This window comes from Plecotus auritus, assembly GCF_963455305.1.
Source record: "Plecotus auritus genome assembly, chromosome: 5".
In the NCBI taxonomy this organism is placed as follows: domain Eukaryota; kingdom Metazoa; phylum Chordata; class Mammalia; order Chiroptera; family Vespertilionidae; genus Plecotus; species Plecotus auritus.
The window spans coordinates 106,286,053-106,307,053 of NC_137776.1; the positions used below are offsets into that span (position 1 = coordinate 106,286,053).

At 55.3% G+C, this 21,001-nt stretch overlaps 1 protein-coding gene across 1 annotated transcript; it reads right to left on the reverse strand.

Annotated features, from left to right (window-relative positions):
- Nucleotides 1–16,326: 16,326 nt before the first annotated feature.
- On the reverse strand, nucleotides 16,327–18,265 carry GADD45G (growth arrest and DNA damage inducible gamma). Its single transcript, XM_080668736.1, has 4 exons — nucleotides 17,631–18,265; nucleotides 17,346–17,447; nucleotides 17,011–17,224; nucleotides 16,327–16,918 (listed from the first exon to the last, which is right to left on the reverse strand). The coding sequence occupies exons 1-4, from the start codon at nucleotides 17,681–17,683 to the stop codon at nucleotides 16,808–16,810; spliced, it is 480 nt and encodes a 159-aa protein (XP_080524862.1). The 5' UTR covers nucleotides 17,684–18,265; the 3' UTR covers nucleotides 16,327–16,807.
- Nucleotides 18,266–21,001: the final 2,736 nt, after the last annotated feature.

The following is a 21,001-nucleotide window of genomic DNA, read 5'->3' on the forward strand; positions in this document are numbered from 1 at the left end:
CCCTCCCCTGGGCGCCCCATGAGGCACTGCCAAGCCCAGGGCGATGCTTCTCACTCCCCTCTGCGCCCCATGAGGCACTGCCGAGCCCAGGGCAATGCTTCTCACTCCAGTGGAAGCTTTGGATTCAAACCAGGGGCCTGCTTCTTGCTTCAACGACAAGACGGACAAATATGCTATTTCAGTTCCTCTCTGGCTCATGGCGCAGTCGTGTTGCAAACCTCTCAGAACTGCAGAGCAATTCCCCCATGTGTTTGGGTAGCCTTCTCTCTGCCAGAAAGACAGCGGCAGGCCCCTGGTACCTGGAAACCTTCTCTCCTTTTTCCAGTAAAAAAGAAATGCTACTTCTCCATGTACCACAAAGTTTGATCCCACAAAAGCTGTTCCCTCCCTCAGCGGAGCTGCATGGGCCGAGCCAGCTCCCTTGCGCCCTGGCGCACGCTTCTCTCGATGGTGCCCCCTCCTGAGGTCACTTGCTGTGCCCCCAACAGCCCCTCCTCCCACAAAATCGCCCACAGTGGCATGTTCCCCTGACAGCAAATGACGCAGACAGTCCTACAGAATAGCTGTTCCCAGAGCCCACACCTCTCGAAGAGCAGGCCCTGGGGTGGTCAGAATGCACTTGGAAAAGGGGGGTCAGAGCAAGGCTTCCTTGGGGGTCAGCCTAACAGCCTCACACACATGACTGCCACTGGTAGGGGGCCTGGGGTGAAGTGCAGGTGCAGGTTCAAGGTGAAGGAGAAAGTCAGCATCACTCACGTCCCAGGAGAGGGACAGGGAGCAGCTTTACTGGGCAACTGTGATGGAAGCCCTGCTGGGCGCCCCTCATGGCTCTGCTCAGTCAGTCCCTGCAGCGGCCCCCGACTGTCCTCTGAGTGGGCTTGATGGATGGAGGAGACGAGAAGAGGCTGGGAAGCAGGGTCACTTAGTGAGGTCAGCCCTGGGCAAGGACAGGGAGTGGGGCTCGCGTGCCAAAGATCTGCTTTCTAGAAGGTTCTGCCTGGAGTGCCAGGCCCCTTCTCCACAGGGCAGACACCAGCCAGAGATTTCTCCTGCCCCACAAGCTCTAGAAGCAGCAGCTGCTGTGCACAGACATCTGATGGCGTGGCGTCTGCCCAGGCCAGCGCTGCTCAGCCAGGCGCACAGGCAAACTCTGGAATCTGTCCCTGGGCCCACTGGCCTGGAGGCTTCTGAGGTCTTGAGTTCTCCGTCACTCCCTGCTAACCTGTGCAAGACCCAGTGGGGAAGCCACCGACTTGCAGCTCAGAACAGAACGTACTGTGGCCTGGCTGGCCACCCGTCACCTTACCCCGGGTTCCAGAAGGTGCAATGTTCCCATAATATAATCATTTCATAGAAACCAAGCGTTCTAGCCATTACTTCTTCTGTCCTAGCCTGTTTATTTGAAATAATTTGCAGATGTGAAGAAAAAAAATAATGAGTGTTAGGACAAAGAATGCTTGTCGGAAGAAGCGTTTTTTTAGTAGTTGCCCTGCAGAAAAAGACAAAGACCTTTTGGATCCTAGAGCTTTGAAATAGGATGGTCTCCTTGCATTTAAAATTGTTTTATAATTTATTTATTTTTTTTTTTGAGAGAGAGAGAAGGGAGAGGGAGAAACATCGATGTGAGAGCGAAGCATCGATCAGCTGCCTCCTGCACACCCGCTACCTGGGATCCGCAACCCAGGCCTATTCCCTGACCAGGGATCAAACCTGGAACCTTCAGTGCACAGGATGATGCCCAACCGACTGAGCCACCCTGGCCAGGGCGTCTCCCTGCGTGTTTATGGGACAGATGTCAGCCTCCCTGGGAAGGAGCAGAAGCAAAGACAAAAGGCAGAAAGCGCCTGGATGTTGTTCAGCGTGTGGCTGACAGTGACAGGGTCAGAGGAAGACAAGAGGCAGGAGCATACTGGGACCGCCAGGCTGTCCCCGAGAGCGCAGCCTGGAAGGAAAGGAACCGAGAGAAGCCCGTGTAGTTCCCAGGGCTCACCATTTTAAAAACAAGCGGCGAGCACGCTTGAAAGGCTCTCACGGGATGTGGCCACACCTTCCAGACTGGGGTTCTAGTCCGTTCCAGGGCACCTTCGCCCTCTCTGAGAGGAGAGAGCAGACCCTTCTCCTGTTGCTCAGCCTGAGCTGTCCGCATTGGTAAGTGAACCCTGCTGACCTGCTTAAACGCTGAGGGGTCTAGCAAGACAGAGGTTGAGCCTCACAATAGATGGCCGTGGAAATGTGTGTGTGTGCACATGTGTACATATGTATGTGTGTGCACACAGATGCATGAGTACATGTATATGCCATGTGTCTTTGTGTCGGAGGAAGCTGCTAAGAGAACAGTTATTGTGGGACCATAGGAAACCGGAACCCTCTAACTGAGTAACTTCAAGAGCCCAGTTTGCAAGTGGAAAGGCCCCGGCTCTGGCCAGTTCCTGGAGGCACTGAGTCACTCAGTGGGGCCGCCAGTACCAACACCAAGCTCAGGTCCAGAATCAGTGGTCACTGTGAGAGGTCAGAGTTCACTAAAATAAGGACATTAATGCTCGATGGGTGCCGAGGATCATAGCTTGGAAGTAGTCAGGGGCCAGGAATTCAAAATGCAGGCCCCTGTCCTCACCCAGAGCTCTGGCCCAGCCTGATGCAATCCAGGCGCTGGGGCAGCTCCGTCTCATGGTGTAGCTGGGACCCTTCTCTCTTCCCAACAGCCCTCCACAGGGTTCACTCAGTCCTCCCGTCAGGGGTCGGGCTGCAGGTCGCTGCGTTTTGGATGACAGTGGAAACTCCTGTTCTGAGTAACTTCAGAGTTAGCCCGTGCTGTGGGGGCGGGGCCTGTGCACCTTGGGGAGTGGGCGCGGGGAGGGGGTGCTCCCTGGACCAGCAGCAGCCCTGCCCCTGACTCTGAGTCTGCGCAGGCCCAGGGGATGGGCAGGCACTATGAGACAAGACGATAGTGGGCTGCGCCCCAGGGCCAAGGAGACAGGCTAGCCAGAGCTGAGGGAACTGGCAAGTAGCCCTGGAGTGGGCCTACCTCCTCTCAGGGTGGCCTGGCCTTCCTCCTCGGGGGCCGCCCGCACGCCAGGCCTGCTCCCATTCCTTTGGCTCCCTCCTGAGGTCTGTCCTTGGCCACACTGGGTGGGTGTCCCACGCTTGGATGCACAGCGCCTGGAGCCGCTCCTGCTGGTGGCCTGAGCCTTGGGGCTGCCTGGCTTTTGAGCTTAGGGTTTAGTGGCGGACTTCCTGTGAGTAAAGCGTAGCACACAGGAACAGCTGCCCAAAGTCCCCAGTCCTGTTCTTTTGCAAAAAAAGGAGCAAGCCCTCTCCTTTAAAAACACACGAGCCACGGGGACTCAGCCAGCTCTCCTGCCACTTCGGGTACAGGCGTGGTTCCAGGGGCGCTTGACGCCTTTGTCCCCCTGGTCCTCACACCCGCTGACGGGGCAGGTCCTCCCTTGCAGGTGGGTTCACTGGACCCGAGTCACAGGGCCAGTGAGCAGGGGGTTCCTCCCGATGCAGAGGGAAAGCTCCTGCCTCAGGTCCGACTGAGGCGGAGACCGGGCATTGGTGCAAGTGGTTCCGGGATGTTCTCGGGAGAGGGCACAGGAGGCTGCAGAGGGTGGAGACAGCTCTGCCCAACGCCCAGAGCCCCGAGAGTGGGTCCTGGGAGGCAATGGGCCGGCCTTCGTGCCTCCCTTTGACTGCAGGCTTCCCCTGAGCCTGCAGGGGTGCCCTCCCCAGCCAGAGGCTCCCCGTGGCCCAGGCAGTTTTGCAGAGAAGGGTGGTGGGTGCACCTGCTGGGGAGGGAGGGAGTGGGCACCACGTGCCAGCTACCGCTGCTCTGTTCTGGGTTTGGCACAGCCACAGGCCTTGCTTTGGCCCTGGGAGTGGAGGGACAGGTCCGTTGGACTTGCTGGGCGATCTGCCCACGAATGAGCCAGCCCGGGCCTACTGAGGTGAGTGAAGAAGGAGGACACCACAGAGCATGTTGTGGCAGAAGGGACAGGGAAGAAATGCCAGACTCTCCCCTGGCACTCCCGTTGGCCGGTCTAGGAGAAGCCCACAGGCAGGGCACAGAGAGAGGGCAAGAGTCATTTGTTGAAGAATGTCGAGCCCAACAGGTCCGCAAGACTAGATTCCAGATTTCAAGGTGTTGGTTGTTATTGTTATGGCTCAAACCTAATTCATTGTGACGTTACTATTTTTTTTCACTGAGCAGGAAAGAGCACTGAATTCACAGAGGAAGCCCAGGCTGGGTCTGAAACCGTCCCCAGCCCTGGCCTGCCCCCTGACCCACCGGCTGACTCCCAGGCAAATGAGGGCTCTCCTTGCACGATCTAACTGCCTCCCATCAATGAACCTGCTCACCTTCAGTCCAATGGTTGTTCAGACTGCCCAGATGTTTCCAATAGAGGACTTGTCTTTCAGAAATTTAAAACCATAAGCTCAGTAAGGAACGTCTGAAGGGAGCTGGGTGAAGGCTGGGGGCTCAGGGAAATCAGGGCCACAGGATTTGCTTCTGGGGAGCAGGTCTGGCTGGGGAAGGCTGGATCAGGGAGACACTGAGACCACAGATGTGAGGCAGGGAGCGCTGGGGCCCAGTGACGGGGGCAGGTGACTGGGTTGTAGGCTCGATCCCCAGTGTGGGGTGTGCAGGAGGCAGGTGATGGGTGATTTTCTCCCATCATTGATGTTTCTCTCTCTCTCCCTCTCCCTTCCTCCCTGAAATCAATAAAAATATATGTTTAAAAAAAGGAGAAAGACACACACACCCAGGACTACCTCCCATGCCGAGTGCAGGCCTGCCGCTCTGGTTAGCCAGCAGAATGCAGTGAGCTTGGGCCTGCCTGTCTGGGTGCTGAGGGCGCAGGGAGGGAGAGCTGCCAGGCATCTCAGCAGCCCGCACTTTGGCTGAGTCCAGCCACTGCCGTGCCCTCCAGGGCACCATCGCCTGAGGGGACTGCAGAGCCCAGGCCAGCCAATCACGAGAAGGGAAACACCCCACTAGCTTGGATGCTTTGCTCTTCAGGGGAACTAAGGCAAGTGCCAAAGTCCCTCAAGAAGCTGAGGGATCGCTGGCCCTACATTCACTTCAATGCTTGCTGCCAGGTTTGCCCTGGCCCTGGGAGTCTCAACACACTGGGACCCTCAGAAGCCAACTTGCCCCCCATAGCACCCCACATCCCACTGATCCTTCTTGTCTGTCCTCAGTGAGTGTCTGTCATTCCCTCACCAGGAGGCCCATCTCACTTCTACACAGGACGCACTGCAGTTTCCACCTTCTTGCAACAGAGAGACAGGACCCTCCCATGTACGCCCCGGACCAGAGTCTCTCCCTGCCTGCACCCCTCCTCCGCCATCCTTCTTGAAGTCAGTGCTTCTCACTATTTGTCTTCCTAGTGATTAAAAAAAAAAATGAATTGGTGTTACTTCCCATAAAATGCAAGGTCTTCAAATTGTCTAGCACCTGTATTCCATGACCAGGCGGGCACATGGCAAATATGCCAAATGGTGATGATGATGACGAAAGGGCAAATCCTACCCCAACTCCCACAACAGGTATCAAACCAGTGTTCCTGCGTAGACGGTTCTGCTTCTCCCCTTGCAGGAAGCATCTGAAGTGCAGTCCTGAGAGATTATATGGCAGAAAGCAGGCTTGATGTGCATACCTGCTCTGAAGAACATGGCATTCTTCCACCCAGTCAGTGATGGAGTGAGCCGCCCCAGGCCTCCCGCTGGATTTAAAATAGACTCTCTGTCCCTCTCCATGAGGAGGGCTCGCGCTTGTCAGCAAGTCTCCGTGATATGTAAGAGCCTTGAGAGGGGAGGAGACTTGTGGGGAAGGGGAGGAGACCCCCGCTCCATGACTGGAGCAAGGCAGGCAGAGGAAGCAACCGGATCTGTTGGTCCAAAGGGAAAGGGGGGTAACATGAGGATACTGGTGTCAGCCAGTGCTGTGAAAGGTGGGGTAGCAACAGTGGGCGGACAGGAAGCCTACGGCCAGCACAGAGGGGGTTGGAGAGCCGATATCTTAAAAGAGGATACCCTGCACCAACAGTGTGGAGGGGAGAGGCAGGTATGGAGGAGAGAGGCAGGTATGGAGAGACAGGTGTAGAAGAGAGAAACAGCTGTGGAAGACAGATATGAAGGAGAGACAGGTGTGGAGGAGAGACAGCTGAGGAGAGGCAGGTGTGAGGAGTGACATGTGGAGGAATAAACAGGTGTGGGGGAGAGATGTTTCTGCAGCAGGAAGGGCAGGCCAACCCTAAGGGCACTCCCTAAGGGCTGGTGACTAGAGAGGGAGCACCAGGTCCAGCTCAGGCCTCACCGAGCTCCGGGCCTGCAGGGGGTGAGGGGGTAAGGGGGTAAGAGGGTGACCCCTTGCCCTGGAATGAGGTACTTGGTGAGGGCTTCTTCTCCATCAACATGATCAGGGTCTGAGCAGGGGCTTCGCACGGACGGACGAGCTGAGGCCCGGGCTGTGCAGGCCACATGAAGGGAGCACTGCTGGGCCTGGCCTTGACCCGCAGGAGGGCTGCGAGCCTGGGCTCTGAGGCTGCGCTGGGCTCCTGCAGACCTCGACCAAGCCACACTGAGGGTCTGGCAACTGAGGGCCAACCACCCCACTCCCGGGGCTGTATCTTGTCATTCTTTTGGCCCCCACAAAACCAGAACTTGAGCGATTGGCTGCAATCTGAGGGCAGAGCATGAGTGCACAATGGTCTCGGTGAGCCTCCTGGGCTCTGCCTGACCCCAGTAGCATCCTCCTTCCTGGGATGTTTCAGCACCAGGTCCCTCAGGGCCCGGCGCTCCGGGAATGGCTTTGCTGCAGGGATCAGTCTGGGGAGCTTGGATCCTGCGGAGGAGGAGGAGGCTTCTCCAGTCTGCTTTGTCTTTCCCTTTTGCTTTGTATTGCTTTGTGAATGTGGATGCTTTGAATTCTATTTGTCTGTACTTTATCATAATAAAAAAAAACAATTTAAAGTCATCCTCCTGAAATATTCCCACTCAGAGAAGATCGGATTAAGTGAGTGTCACCCAAGCCACGGGGACAGCTGCAGAGACCACGTCAAAAAGCTGGAGCAGCTCACTCACCTCACCACGAGGCCGAGGCTCAGAGCAGCCCGGGCCTAAAAATGGGGGTCAGGACCCAGGTCCCCTTGAGTGAGGAAGTCAAACCACATCAGGCACCTGGTAGAAGAGAATGAGATGGCCAGTGGTTGTAGGACCAGAGCCCGCTTTGGGGGGAAAAGGAAAAAGCTTCTACGCCCTTTTAAGGACGTTCCCATAACTGACTTTGCTCTCCCAGCTGCAGCTCTCACACCCCAGAGACCCGCTTTCCTGTGTTTCATTGATCTGCTGCCCTCACATCAGAGGCTGGGAGAGGCAGGTGTGTTGCCTCAGTAATAGGAAGCCACAAGCAGCCATGAGAAAAGGGCTTGGCTTTGACTAAAGTACTACACTACCAGGTCTCAGGCATCAGCGGCAGGTTGACCCCATTCCAATCCCATTTTCCCATTCACACCTCCTGGTCCTTTTTCCCTCTGAGACTTCTGGGCCCTCTGGCCCACCACCTGTGTCTGCGCACACGGGCCTCAGTGGCCGGCTCCCTGGGAGAGGGACCAGACCGAGGGCCAGTTGCTGGTGCAGAGTTTCCTAACGACTTGAAGACCTGAGTGACAGGGTGTGAGCTCTTCTGTCCTTCGTAACAAGCCCCTTCAGACTGTTACTGAGTTTACGCTAATGAGATGACTTTTGGGGGACCCCTAAATAGCTTCAGGACTGGGGCTGGTCCCCAGAAGAACAACCATGGGAAAAGACGGTTAAAACTTTCAGCCCAAGCTCCAGAGAGGGAAGAGGGGATGTAGGTGGAGCTGTCTCCACTGGCAACGGTCTCATCAATTGTGGCGAAGTCCTGGAGCCTCCGGAACAACCTCCAGCCATTGGAAAGCTTCTGGTGGTGAACACATCACGGAGCTCAGAGGGTGATGCCCAGACACGGCGTGGAAACTCCAGGCCCTCCCCATACTTTGCCCTGTGCATCTCTTCCCTCGAGGTTCCTGAGTGGTTTGCTTCACAATAAACTGGTAATCTACTAAGTAAACTGTTTCCCTGAGTCCTATAAGTTGGTCCGGCTAATTACCAAGTGTGAGAGGGGTTGTGGGAACCCCCACATTTGTAGTTGGCCATGCAGAAGAATGGGTTGCCTGGGCACTGTATTTGTGGGAGCAGTCTTGTGGGACTAAGTCCTTAACCTGTGGCAGTCAAACTAATGGAATTGCTGGACACTCACTAGGCATTGGAGATGTGGAGAATTGGTGTGAAAAACACCAGGTGTGGGGATTCAGGGAATGACTCACTCTTTTTCTACAATTAACCAGAGAAAAGTCTCTGCTTTCCCTTGTCTCATGTGACTAGGCATGGCCAATGCACAGCATCCCCTACTTTCTGATCAACTGATTATTAACCCTAATTACTTAATGAGATTAAATTCCTTAGTCTCATCCTCAGTAACACAGGGCAGTGGTGGAACCCTGCCTTCCCTCCCCGGCCCAGGCTGGGACAGGGCTGCTGGGGAGACATCCGTGGCGAGGGCGAGCAGGACACATGTTTCCTCTGGCCGCTGGGCTTCCCGTGAGCTGCCCGTGGGTCACGCAGGGGCAGATCTGAGGTTGGCAGTTAGACAGACACGAGAGAGCAAGGATGATCCTCCTGGTACAGAAGGTCACAGGTGGAAAGCCCCAGGTGGCTAGCAATGCACTGTTGTAGGGTGGAACCTCACCCAAGGTAACCTTTCCTCTCCTAGCATATGGATGGTCATACAGTTTCACCCCTGACCTCTCCTCCCCAGAGATAACATCTGGGCCTCAGTTGTATTTCAGCTCCAGGCCAAAAAAACAAGAAAACCAGACCAGTGATCCCATGGCTGACCTCAGGACCAGCTGCATTGCATAATGACCCCTGCCCTGCGCCCACCACTCAATCAGTGGAGACCTAGACCCTGAAAGGGCACACCTGGGAAGCTGCTGAATCTTCCACTGAGATCTTCCCCTGGGACCTCCCCTACAGCCTCCACCCTGGGAGCACACCAGCGCCTTGCCCTCTCCCTTCCCCTTCTGTCACCTTTCCCTTCCTCACTTCTAAGCTCCAAGGGCCCTTCCTTGGCCCCTATAACTTGTCTCCTCAACCCATTTCTTCTATGAATTACTTCTTCCACCTCTGTGATTTTCCAAATAAATGTTCTCTTATAGTTTGAGTCTTAGCTCTGAATTCTTTCTGAGCCAGAACCCAAGTACCAAGGCTGCTGTCTAACACCCAGTGCCGGTCCGCCGCCTACAACAGACCCAACCAGTGGCCCAGAGAGAGCCGCCTGTTCAGAGAGAGCCGCCTGTTCAGAGAGAGCTGCCTGTCCTGGCCTAGGATGGGGAAGGCAGCTGAGCTTTGGTGGTCCTCCTGAGATACTCACAGGATGCCTCCCCACAGAATGCCACTCATCTCAAGAGACGATTTTGTGAGCTCCTGTGCTCCCAACAGAGAAAAACTTTTCCTGTAATCTTCACTGAACTGCAGCCTGACTCTCAGTTCAGTTTCAAGGGTTCATTTCTTCACATCCATCCAAACGCTGCACTGCACTTAAAAGACAGCTCTGCCGGAGGGGCCTGCCCTCCCAAGAGGCAGAGAAATAATTGGGCTCTGGTTCCACACCAAGCCACCAATATGTCCCGCCACTCGTTCCTGGTCAGGTGTATCCCCTGCGCTGAGGCACCTCCTGAGATGTTAGAAGCACTTCCCTCCTATGAGAGCCTGGGAGGACACGGCCCCCTCCACGCCCGGAAGCACCTGCTCCATCCAGAGCTGAGAGGCCAGCAGGGGAGGGTGGCCTTGGCCTGCTGGCACAGTCGCCCATCTGCCTCCACTTGGCACCACTCCCCTGATGCCTGTCTGAGGGTGAGACAGGCCAGTCAGCCAGGACAAGCAGAACAAGGAAACCCAGACAGATAGTTAAACTCAAGTAGCTCATAGCCACCTACTAAATGGCAAAATCCTGTCTTCCTTAAGCCAAGACACTCGAGAATAAGTGGTTTACACTCTCCTCCCCAGCCAGAGGGCAAATAGCTGAAATCACCCTCCTCAGGGAGACAGATAGCAGAAATCCAACTAGTGCCATTTGCCAGCCACACCCAAGGACAGATGAACTTGGAGAATAAACCACATTTTAGTCTCCCCCTATCAAGCTGATGAATAGTCTACTAAGATCCTCCCCTAAGACCTCCCTGAAACTCCCAACCTTTAAAACCTTCAAATATCAAACTAAAAGTTTCTACACAACAAAAGAAACCAACCAGAAAACAAAGAGGAAGCTGACAGAATGGGATATGATACTTGCAAACAATAGCTTCGTCAAAGGTTTACTATCCAAAATCCTATATAATAAAAGCCTAATATGCAAATTGCCCCTTGGGCGGTTGTTCAACCGGGAGTTCAACCACTCACTATGACGTGTGCTGACCACCAGGGGGCAATGCGGAACATGGCGGGCGTCAGCAACGTGGCACTGGCAGTGGGCAGCAGTGGAGGTGCTGCCGGCCCCAATGGGCTCTAACGAGAGTGGGACTGTGGCGGGATGGTGGACCAGGTGAGTGGGCGGCACCAGGCCAAGGTGGGTGGAAGTGGGGGCCCAATCGCCCCCCAATTGCTCTGCCAATCGCCCCGCAGATGACGACCAGTGGCAGCAGCAGGGGGACCCAGCCCCAATCAATCGCCCCACAGATGGGATGGTGGAGCAGGTGAGGGTCAGTGACAGGCCAAGGAGGGGTGCCAGGCGGGGCTGGGGGGCTATGAGGCTGGGGACGTGAGCTAGGGCCTGTTCTCCGCAGGCCACCCCAAGGGACCCCACCCGTGTATGAATTCATGCACTGGGCCTCTATTACTATATAAAGAACTCATGAAACTCAACACCAAACAAACCAACCATCCAATTAAAAAATTGGGAGAGGACCTGAACAAACAACTCTCCCAAGAAGATGTGTAAAAGGCCAACAGTTATATGAAAAGATGCTACACTTCATTAGCTATTAGGGAGGAGGGAGGAAGAGCAAATCAAAGCTACAACGAGAGCTCTAGCCAGTTTGCTCAGTAGTTGGAGCATCAGCCTGTGGACTAAAGGGTCTCAGGTTCGATTCCCATCAAGGGCACGTATCTCGGTTGCAGGCTCCATCCCCAGCCCCAGTTGGGCATGTGCAGGAGGCAACCAATTGATGTGTCTCTCTCAAATCAATGTTTCTCTCTCTGTGTGTCCCTCCTCCCTCCCATTCTTTCTAAAAAAAAAATCAATGGAAAATAGAGCCTCAGGTGAGGATTAACAACAACAACAAAACTACAATGAGATACCACCCCACACCTGCTAGAATGGCCATTATCAACAAGACAGGCAATAACAAGTGTTGGAGAAGTTGTGGTGAACAGAGAACCCTCTTTCACTGCTGTGGGAATGTAGACTGCTACAACCACGATGGAAAGTAGTCTTTGGTTCCTCAAAAAATTAAGAATAGAGCTACCATATGATGCAGCAACCCCTCTCCCGGTTATCTACATGAAAAAAATCAAAAGCATGTATTGGCAAAGTTATATGCACCACTATGTTCACTGCAGCATTACCCACAGTGGCCAGGACATGGAGACAACCAAAGTGCCCTGCAGTAGAGAGCTGGACAGAGAAGATGTGGTCCACACACACTATGGAACACTACTCAGCCACAAGAAAGGATGAAATAGCGCCATTTGCAACAACATGGGTGCACCTTGAGGAAATTATACTAAGTGAAGTCTGTCAGTCAGTAAAAGCTAAGAACCACATGATTTCACTCAGATGTGGGATATAAAACCGAAACTCGTGGACACAGACAGCAGTGTGGTGGCTGCCAGAGGGCAGGGGTTGGAGGGGGCTAGATTGTGGTGACGGAAGGTGGTTCCACTTTGTGGTGGGCACACAATGCAATATACAGATCTGGTATCATAGACATGTACACTCGAAATCTATATGATCCCATTAGCCAATGTCATCCCAATAAATTTAATTTTTCAAAAACTCATAAAGAAGGTCCCATTACGCACTTCCCTTTCCCCTTCCCCTTCTTCTCCCCACAGAGGTATGTGTCTGCTAAACTCTAAGGGACCCCACGACTCTCAACCAGGGAGCACAGGGCAGCAGCAGCTTGGCCCAGGCAAACCCCTGACCCTGCCTCCAAGGCCCCCTTTTCTCCGGCTTCTTCGTGAGCCAGAGCTGCCAGCCTGGGCTCATCTCCCGGCCTGGTCCCTCTCCTGCTGCTTCTGCTGTCCTAGGCTCTTCCTGTTTCATTGTCCCCAGCTTTAATAAACGTTCTCTCAAAATCCCCTGGACTCATACTGTGAAATCTTCCCTGCACGAAGTCTAGGGCCCACACACTACAGGCTGGCAGCCAGGTCCCCTTTCGGGTAACAAGGGGAGTGGAGGCAGCCCCCACCTCCTGCCCTAAGTGAGCCCTGCAGTCCTGGGCACTCAGTCCCCCTCCCCCTAAGGTGACCTGGCTATCAGGTGCCGGCCTCTGTCCGTCATGCTCAGGGACTCAGGCAAATGCAGGGAGAAGGACGGGGAACAGAGGAGGAGTGGTCTGCAGGGGTCAAGGCCAGACTCTGGCATCCTTCCCACTTCTCCAGGGTCTCCTTGGACCAGGCACTAGACCAGGCACTTAACCAGACATTCTTACACCTGGGGGAGGGCCCAAGTTATCATGGCCCAGGCAGGAGGTGGCAGGTGGGCTAGACAGAAGAAAGGATGGAGAGCAGGAGTCAAGGAGGCTAGATGGGACCCTGAGAGTGTCCAGGAGACCTAACTAGTGGACCCTACATTTGCCTGGAGTGGAGACACGCCAGGCAGGGAAGTCTCACTGCCTGGTCACCACAGCCCTGCCCCGTGTGCCGAGCCCACTTCAGAAGGACTCCTAGAAGGACGCAGGACACTCTTTCACTGGGCTCTGGCCAGGCCCAGGGCAGGTGGACTTCAGGCTTAACCTCCAAGAGGTCAGGGCCTGAGCAGTGGAAGGGGAGGGGGCGACAGAGGCATGGGCTTGGGTCACCAGGGATTAAACAGCAGGGGCAGGAGAGCTGAGAAGGGAGAGAGCTGGATGCCCAGCTAGGGAGCCGTCACACCACGGGGGAGAGAATGGCTCTGCCCCCAGGGCCTGGGCAGGGCAGGAGTTCAATAATTTGGGGTGGAGGGAAAGAAAAAGGAGAGAGGAAAACCAGAAGGAGGGAAGGAGGAAAAGGAGAGAAGTGCAAAGGGGAGCGAAGGAATGAGACCAAGAGAGGGTGGGAGGAGAAGGGAGGAGGGAGGAAGGGGAAGCATAACTTGATATGAAGTGGGAGGGGTGCCAGGCAGGGCTGGGGGGCTGGGGGCGTGAGCTAGGTCACTAAACGTTTTTGGGAAGAAACAGATGGTCACAGCCCGAGAAGGTTGGACTGGAGAGAAGCCAGAAGAAAGGAAACAAATGGGAGAGGGAGAGCCAGAGAGCAGTTAGAATGCCACACGGCCTGCAATGCCGCGTGTGAGGTGGTCTGTGGGTTCTCACAACATCATCTACCCACATGGGAAAACAGTGTTGCTGTGTCCCCATCTCACTCTCCTGGTTGAGTGATCTGGGCGGGAGAGTGAGTGACCCGAGGCTGCAGCCCTGGCCCCGCACAGCATGTCAGACCCCCTGGGCTCCTCCTCTGCTGGAGCCCTTCCTGGGAAATGCCAGGACAGTAAATGTCCACGGAACGAATAAAAGCAGCAATGAGGAGATGAATGAATGAATGAATGAATGAATGAATGAATGAGTGAACCATCCACCTCTCCTGCCTTCCTCCCCAGCCCAGCTCACTCGGGCTCTGAGGACCTTTGCTGCTGTTGGGTGGAATCATGCATCGCTGGGTGTTTCCAGCCACTCCCAGGAGCCACTTGCTCCAGATCCAGACTGTAGCCAGCAGGCTTCGCCTTCAGCGACGGCAGGTGGCCATAGCCTCCCCCATGCCTGGGAGAGAGGCCTCAGGCTCTCTTTACATGTACACTTTACTTGCCAAAAGAAGTAAATTGTCCAGCATTCTTTTTCTATCAGTTAAAGAAGGAAAGTTTGACTATACTAAAATATGGGCTCCTTACAAAGACCCAGTATTACTTTGTCCTAGCACAGGCATCCAAGGCGTGTCATGGCTCTGGGCATCCTGCAGGCCCCGGTGGTCTCGCCTGCCAGCTCCACCCGCCTCCACGCCGTGCAGCTGCACCAGGCGATCCTGCCTCACTGCCCCACTTAAGTAATCAAGTCTCCTCTATGGCTGAGGAAGGACAATTCCCTTTTGCCCTTTGGGGTCACACCCCCATGAGGAATGCAGGGTCTGGGAGCTGTGTGTAACAGCGTTGCATGTGTTTAAGTATGTGCAGCGCAGGGGAAAAGGAGAAGGTGAGAGGGAGACACCAGAATGTGATAGCCTCTTTTCTTTCACTTCTGTTTCACAAAGTGAATAAATGGATACAAACAGATGAATGCCTGCAATGAATGCATAAAATTTTGATAAACTTATAAAGTTATCTTATGAAGGTAGCCTTCCTTCCAATGCCAGCGGCTGGCACTGGGACGTGTGGCAGCAGGTGAAGTGCTGGGCCCTGGAACCAGACAGGGTCCCAAACTCGCCTTCGCTTCGGGTCTGTGATCGTCAGCAGACGCCTCCAGTCACATTTAAGTATCATTGTCGTTAATGTTAGTTAGGCATTTTCTAGATGCAGAGGACTGTGCCCAGCAGTCCACAGGCTCGATTCAACATACATGTGATAATTAGCTTATGTTTGCGATACTTCAGGTTGTCAAAGCACTGTGCATTTTTGTACATATCCTCCAAGGTATTTCATTTCAATAGCATTCAACACCCATTCATACAAAACACTGAAGCACAACCTGTGGGGCTGGCACTGTGTCCCAGCACGCACTTTCCCCCCTGCACATTCTCCTAGCCCCTGGGGCTCCATGGGGTGGCCTTGCTGTAAATTCTCATCTGGCTCAGCCAGAGGGAAGGTCTGCCCACCTGCTTGGGGCAATGTCCTGCTAAATACACTGGCGGAAGGATCCACTTGAAGGGCTTATGCCCCACAGGTGTCTGCTACAGCTTGCTGTGGGAATGCCCACCTCAAAGGTTCTGCCTCAGCCAGGGAAACCCAGGGTTTTAAGCAGCTGAGTTATTCATTGGGCTTTTATCTTATAGGAGAAATGTTTTTAAGAGCTGATAAATGTGACACATGCTGCTTTCATTCCGGGAAGAATAAACTCGTATAGTCCTGTTACACTGCGAATGCTTCCATGATTTGGAGAAAATGTAAAAAGCAGAAGCCAACAAGGCAAAACAGCCACCTGGAACTGCTCTAAACCAGTAAGCTTTCCTTTTTAGAAAAGCAGCACACCGCCCCCGCCCAGGAGGCTCAGTGGCCCCTGGCAGCCTGTTACCAGCACGCTAGTCAGGCAGAGGTCAACCAACCCACATGTCTAATAAGAAAGGTTCACTTGGGACATTTCCACCTGGGTCCTTAAAGTAAACCTTTGCTGAAAAGATTTAAATTCTTTCTTCCACATCTCTCCATGGAACTGGGCCACAGCAGTCCTGCCATGTGGGCAGAGAACCCGGAATAGTAGATAGCAGATGAGACTTGCTCACACCTACTTGTGCAGACGATGCCTTCCCATTTTTGCTCAGATCTTTTTTCTGTCACAGCCATGACAAAACGATGACTCATGCTTAAATGCAGCCATCCTGATTGTTAATACCTTGGTGACATTGCTGGGCCATTCCTTTAAGAGGAAAAGGTTCCTGACAGCTGTCTGCCGCCAACCTTAGGGACCACAAAGGGCTGCTTCGTGAGCATAAGGCAAAGCTCATTGTGTAGGAAGGCTGCCTGCCCTTGCAAGCTGTTCAGATAAGCAGCTGTCTAAGGGGAAAAGAGGGGGGGGGGGGGAGATCGAGGCTGCTGTTATCAGCTTGGATAGCCAGCTTTTAGCTGTGGCACTGATGTCTTATCTCAAGTATGCTCCCATCTTGCAAATTTAAAAATCTTCCTAAAAGGAGAAAAACTGGAGCTGGTCTCAAGTCCTGCCCTAACTCTGGGCAGCCTCCCCTCCTCCACTTCCTGCTCCCTGGGGGCCTGTAACTCAGACCAGACAAGAGGACGTAACAGGTGCCTCCAGGTCCATGAGCTGCGCAATATCTGCGCCTGCACACCATCTCCCCCTCAGGAAGGACCCCCTGCCCTCAATAAAGAGAATAAGTTTGTTTCAGTAAGTTTATTGTAAAAGTCAAAGCTGCAGCAGCATAATCCTTTAGAAAATGAAGCATCGCCGGATCCCTTTTGAAACAGTAGTGCAGACTGCTAGGTCCGTCAGAGCTCCAGTAGCTGTGCAAGTCCAGGCCGCCTGGCCTCGCCTTTCCCCTGCTTCCTGCCCAAGGCGCAGCTGCTGAGTCACGCCTGCCCGGCCAGTCCGTCCAGCACTGCGGCCAACGTCCGCCTCTGGCCTTCCGGGGCGAGCAGCGGCTCCCCACACTTGTATTGTCCTGGGCTCTGGGCCAGGCTGCCCCTGCCGCCTCAGGGGCCCCTCCTTGGAGGGAGCCGCGCCTCCTCCTGGCTCTCCACGGGGCCCGCTTGCCAGTCTCCACTCCGAACTCCTGCGCCCTCCGAGGGCGCGTCCGAAGAGCCAGCCCGGCGCTAAGTGCTCGGGGGCGCCTCCACATCGATCAGACCAAGGCCCCCAGCCGGCTGTCACTCGGGGAGGGTGATACTGGGCACCCAGTCATTCACGCTGCGGCTCTCTTCGCAGAACAGGCTTAGCTTTTCCAAGGCGGGGTCCTTCCATGCGTCCTCATGGGGGTTCTGCGGGGAGAGCGCAGAGGTCAGCCAGGTTGGTCAACGGCGCCACCCGGGCCTGGGGGTGGGGGAGCAAGGAACCGGAGGAGTACACTCACCGAAATGAGGATGCAGTGAAGATCTCCGGGCGCTCCCGCCTCGTCGCTGGCGCCCACGATGGCCGCCAGCCGCTGCACGTCGCCCACACGCACGATGTTGATGTCGTTCTCGCAGCAAAAGGCCTGGATCAGCGTGAAGTGGATCTGCAGCGCAATGTCGCCCTCGTCCTCCTCGTCAGCGGCCAGCACGCAGAAGGTTACGTTGTCGGGGTCGCTGCTCGGGCAAGGAGGGAGCGGTACGGTCAGAGCAAAGAGCCCTGGTGTCCCCCGCCGTCTTCCGCGTCTCCCCGCCACTGCCCGTTCCCAGTCCCTCTGCGCGCCGCGTTTGTACTCACACGTTCAGGACCTTGGCGGACTCGTAGACGCCGGCGGTGAGGCAGCCCTGGCGCTGCGCCGACAGCAGCAGCTCGTGCAGCGCTTTCCCGGCGCCCTGCATCCTGGAACAAGCCAGAGCAGTGAGCGCGGAAACGCACCCGAGAGCCCCGCCGACGTACCCCCCTCCCGGCTCCCCAGCCAGCGGGCTCCCCAGCCATCCAGCTCTCGCCTGACCAGTGGTGGCCAAGGCAGGGCAGGGCGAGGCTCCCCGCGCTCACAGACGTCCGGCACCGGCGCCTACCTACCTGGTTGTGCTTTCAGGAACCGTGTCCTGGCCGCGGATTTCTTCCAGAGTCATGGTGCGGTGCGGCGGGCGAGCAGCTAGATATCCACGCGGAGCAGGCGGGGCACCGGAGCAGAGGGGAGCTATGCAGCCCGGCTGTCGCGCGCGAGTGAGTTCGGCGGCCGCCGCTGCGCGCGCTTATAAAGGCCGCGGCAGGCGCCACCAGCTGGAGCGGAGCTGCAAGCCCATTGGCCGGCGCCCGCTTTCTGATGCAAATGAGGCGGCGGCCAGCGGCTCGTGCCAGAAGGCCTCGAGGGGAGGGCTGCGGGGGATGACAATGCCTCAAATCTGCCGCTTTTGTCGGGGTGTTACTAGGCAGACTGGGAGCCTGCAGATTTCATCTTGCTTTTTTTTAAGTCCTTAAAAGGAAAAGTTATATTTAAAAACCCCTGTTTGCGAGTAGGACTCTGCAATTTTTGAAATGCACCTTTGGAGAACCTAAAGGATTTGTCTTGCATTCATTTTTGTTGCTATCTTTCTAGTTTTGTCTTAACTTTTTAACTTGAAGTTTTTGAGACTGTTACTTTGAAACCGAAACTTAAAATAACTCCCCCTCCCCCAGCACTGGTTTTAAGCTTTCAAAGATCTGGCCACAGCACCCTCCAGCTGACACTTAAGCGCGGGCGAGGCCTCTGGGAGCTCAGAGTCCCGACCCAAAGGCGCTGGAAGGTCCTAGCCCCGCTCCAGCCCTGGTAGTGCTGCGGGACTGGGTCGCTCGAGCAGATTGTGGCCGGCGCATGCGGCTCGTTTGCATTTCTATGGAAGGCGCACAATAAGGAAGGTCTGGCGTGTGGCGGTTTGCAGGAGGGATAATCGAGGCTTTCTCTTCATAGCGACACTGTCCACCTGCCGCCGGGTGGGGTGGGGTGGGGTGGGGTGGGGTGGAGAGGGCAGGGCTGTGCCGCGGCGAGCTGCCTGGAGGGAGAAAGTCTGGGCCCCGTGCCGCTCCTGAGTCCTTTGGTGCGCGTCCGCTGCGCGCGCCCCTTTGCACCCACGGCTTGTAATTCCGCCCCACCCAGTCCTCTCAAGCTTTCGGAGCAGCCAGGGGTCGAGGGGGTGGGGGATTGGGGGGATGTGAAAAGAACACCTTGGTGCTGCACCAGGTGCGCTCCGGCTCCGCCAGGACCCCAGGTTCCAGTCCCAGTCCCTTTCCCCTGGCGCCATCTACAGGCCGCCAGAAAGATTCTGACCATCCTCTCCTCACTTCCCTATTTCCATTGGCCTCTGGGGGTTGGCCTCCAGCCCTCAGGTCTCCGGGTGGCCCTGACTGGGTCCTCTGAGCCCCATCCAAGCTACCCCTTGATGGAAGTCAGAGTAGGGGCTGCAAAACCCACCCCAGGAGGAGATGGGCACTAATATGGAGGGAGAGCCCATATTTCTTATGCTATTTTGAAATGTTTTATTTATTTAAATATGCATATGTAAAAAGCTTGTTTTCCAGAAATAAATAGAATAACAAAACTGGAAGAGACCTTGAGGAACTTTAAGAGACGTTGCTGTGATGTGACCACTTGGGACCTACAGCATTTCAGGCTGTTCGCTCTCTGCTACCTTGAAGCTGCGCCGGGTGCGCTGCACTGACCCCTCCTTTTCTAGCTCACCCAGGCCTTGGAGACTGGGCAGGAAGGACAGTGGGTGCGGAGGATTCCTGGAAGCTGGGGCAGGCTCCTCTGCAGGAGAGAGATAAGAAAAATAACCGAGAGCTGGCGCTGCGCCTCCCGGTGGCTTCCTGGCAGAGGAGAGCTGCAAATCCGCCAGCGCTGGGATTCCAAGAAGTGGCTGTTTGCTCACCTGGCATTCCTGAAACTCAGTGTGTTATCTTCCAGGGCGCCTGGCGTTCCCTGCTGCGTTTATTTGCTATTGTTTCCTTTCTTGCTTGCTTGCTGGTATATAAAATGAGGGTGTGCTTCAATTGGATAAAATCTGTTTAAGTGGTTGAGACTTCGGCATTGTTCTTTTTAAATGTATTCTTCCAAGTCCCCAGGAAATGTTGCAAATATGACTTACTTGACATCCTAGCACACCCCCTCCCCCATTTATAACCCTAGAAATTGGCCTGCACTCCAGGCCTCAGCCCCTCCTCCCAGAGTAGGCTGCTGGGCAGACCTGAGGAGCGGACAGGTGCTGGGCCCTTTGGCACTGAGCCAGCTCTGAGGATGAGGGCTGATTGACAGCTACTGGGCTGCTCTACTTTGCTCACATCTTTAAGGTATTCCGTTTCAGGGACACCACCTTTCTGACATAGGATATGACTTCACGTGGGTTTATGACGTCAGTCCAAATGGCCCCATGCCCTCCCCTCAGGAAAGAACCATTTTCTCCCGAGGCAAGGTTGGCCCTCCACCAGAAACCCCCACCCTACCCTGCAGCGTAGACAATCCCAGAAGTGGTGTCTGGGACAGCACACTTCCCCCGACCACAGGAGGGGAGGGGAAGAGGCCCCCACCCCAGCGCCCCCTCACCTGCAGCCAGCAGACAGCAGACTGTTGACAAGGGGGGTGATGGGCACGTGCCCTGCTGATGCAGATACCATTGTCATTAGCCTCGTTACTGCCAGGAAGGGAACGAAGGGGGGCAGCCATCGTAGGCATGCCAAGTGGACAGCTTCACCAGCAAGCACTTCCACTCCCCAGGGGACTGGGCAAGACGATGGACACATGCCTAGTAAAGTTGGGGGACAGAGGGCAGGTGCTGGCTGTCCGTCACTGCTGGGGACAGAGGTGGTTGGCCAGCATGGGCGTGGCCACTGCAGGGCATGAACGTGGGGACATTCAATCACCTGAACAAATGAATTGGCTCTTGTGCTCTTGCTGCTCTGGGGACTCCTGGGACCTGTGTGACTCAGCCTGTGGGGTTCCCCTGCATTCGCCAGGTCATCCCGGCCGCGTGGGCCCCACACAATGGACGAATGGACTGCAATAGCCTGATGCTGCACTGACCCGGCTGCAACTTGGAAAGGAAGCTCGGGACTCTGAGTGTGCTTCTGGCCTTACTGAAGGGCTGTAATTCCACAGGAATAGAGCTCTCCACCACATCTCATCCTCCCCTGGGGCCTCCGGAAATACTTGTTCCAGCAGCACCCCCAAGAACCCCACTTCCACTCTCAATGTGGAAGACCACCCACGTTTTTCACTGACAGCAATGCCACCGTGGTCCCAAACAGCATTCACCCAGTGTCTTAGCTGCTGGAGCCCCAGGCCTCAGGGGCTGTGTTGTTACTCCAGGCTCTCCATGATTGCACCCCTAAACCTTCCCCTGAACCGTAATAATGCAGGCGACGGTGACTTTATTAAATAGCAGGTTCACCCCCCTTACACCCACAGCCCGCCCAAG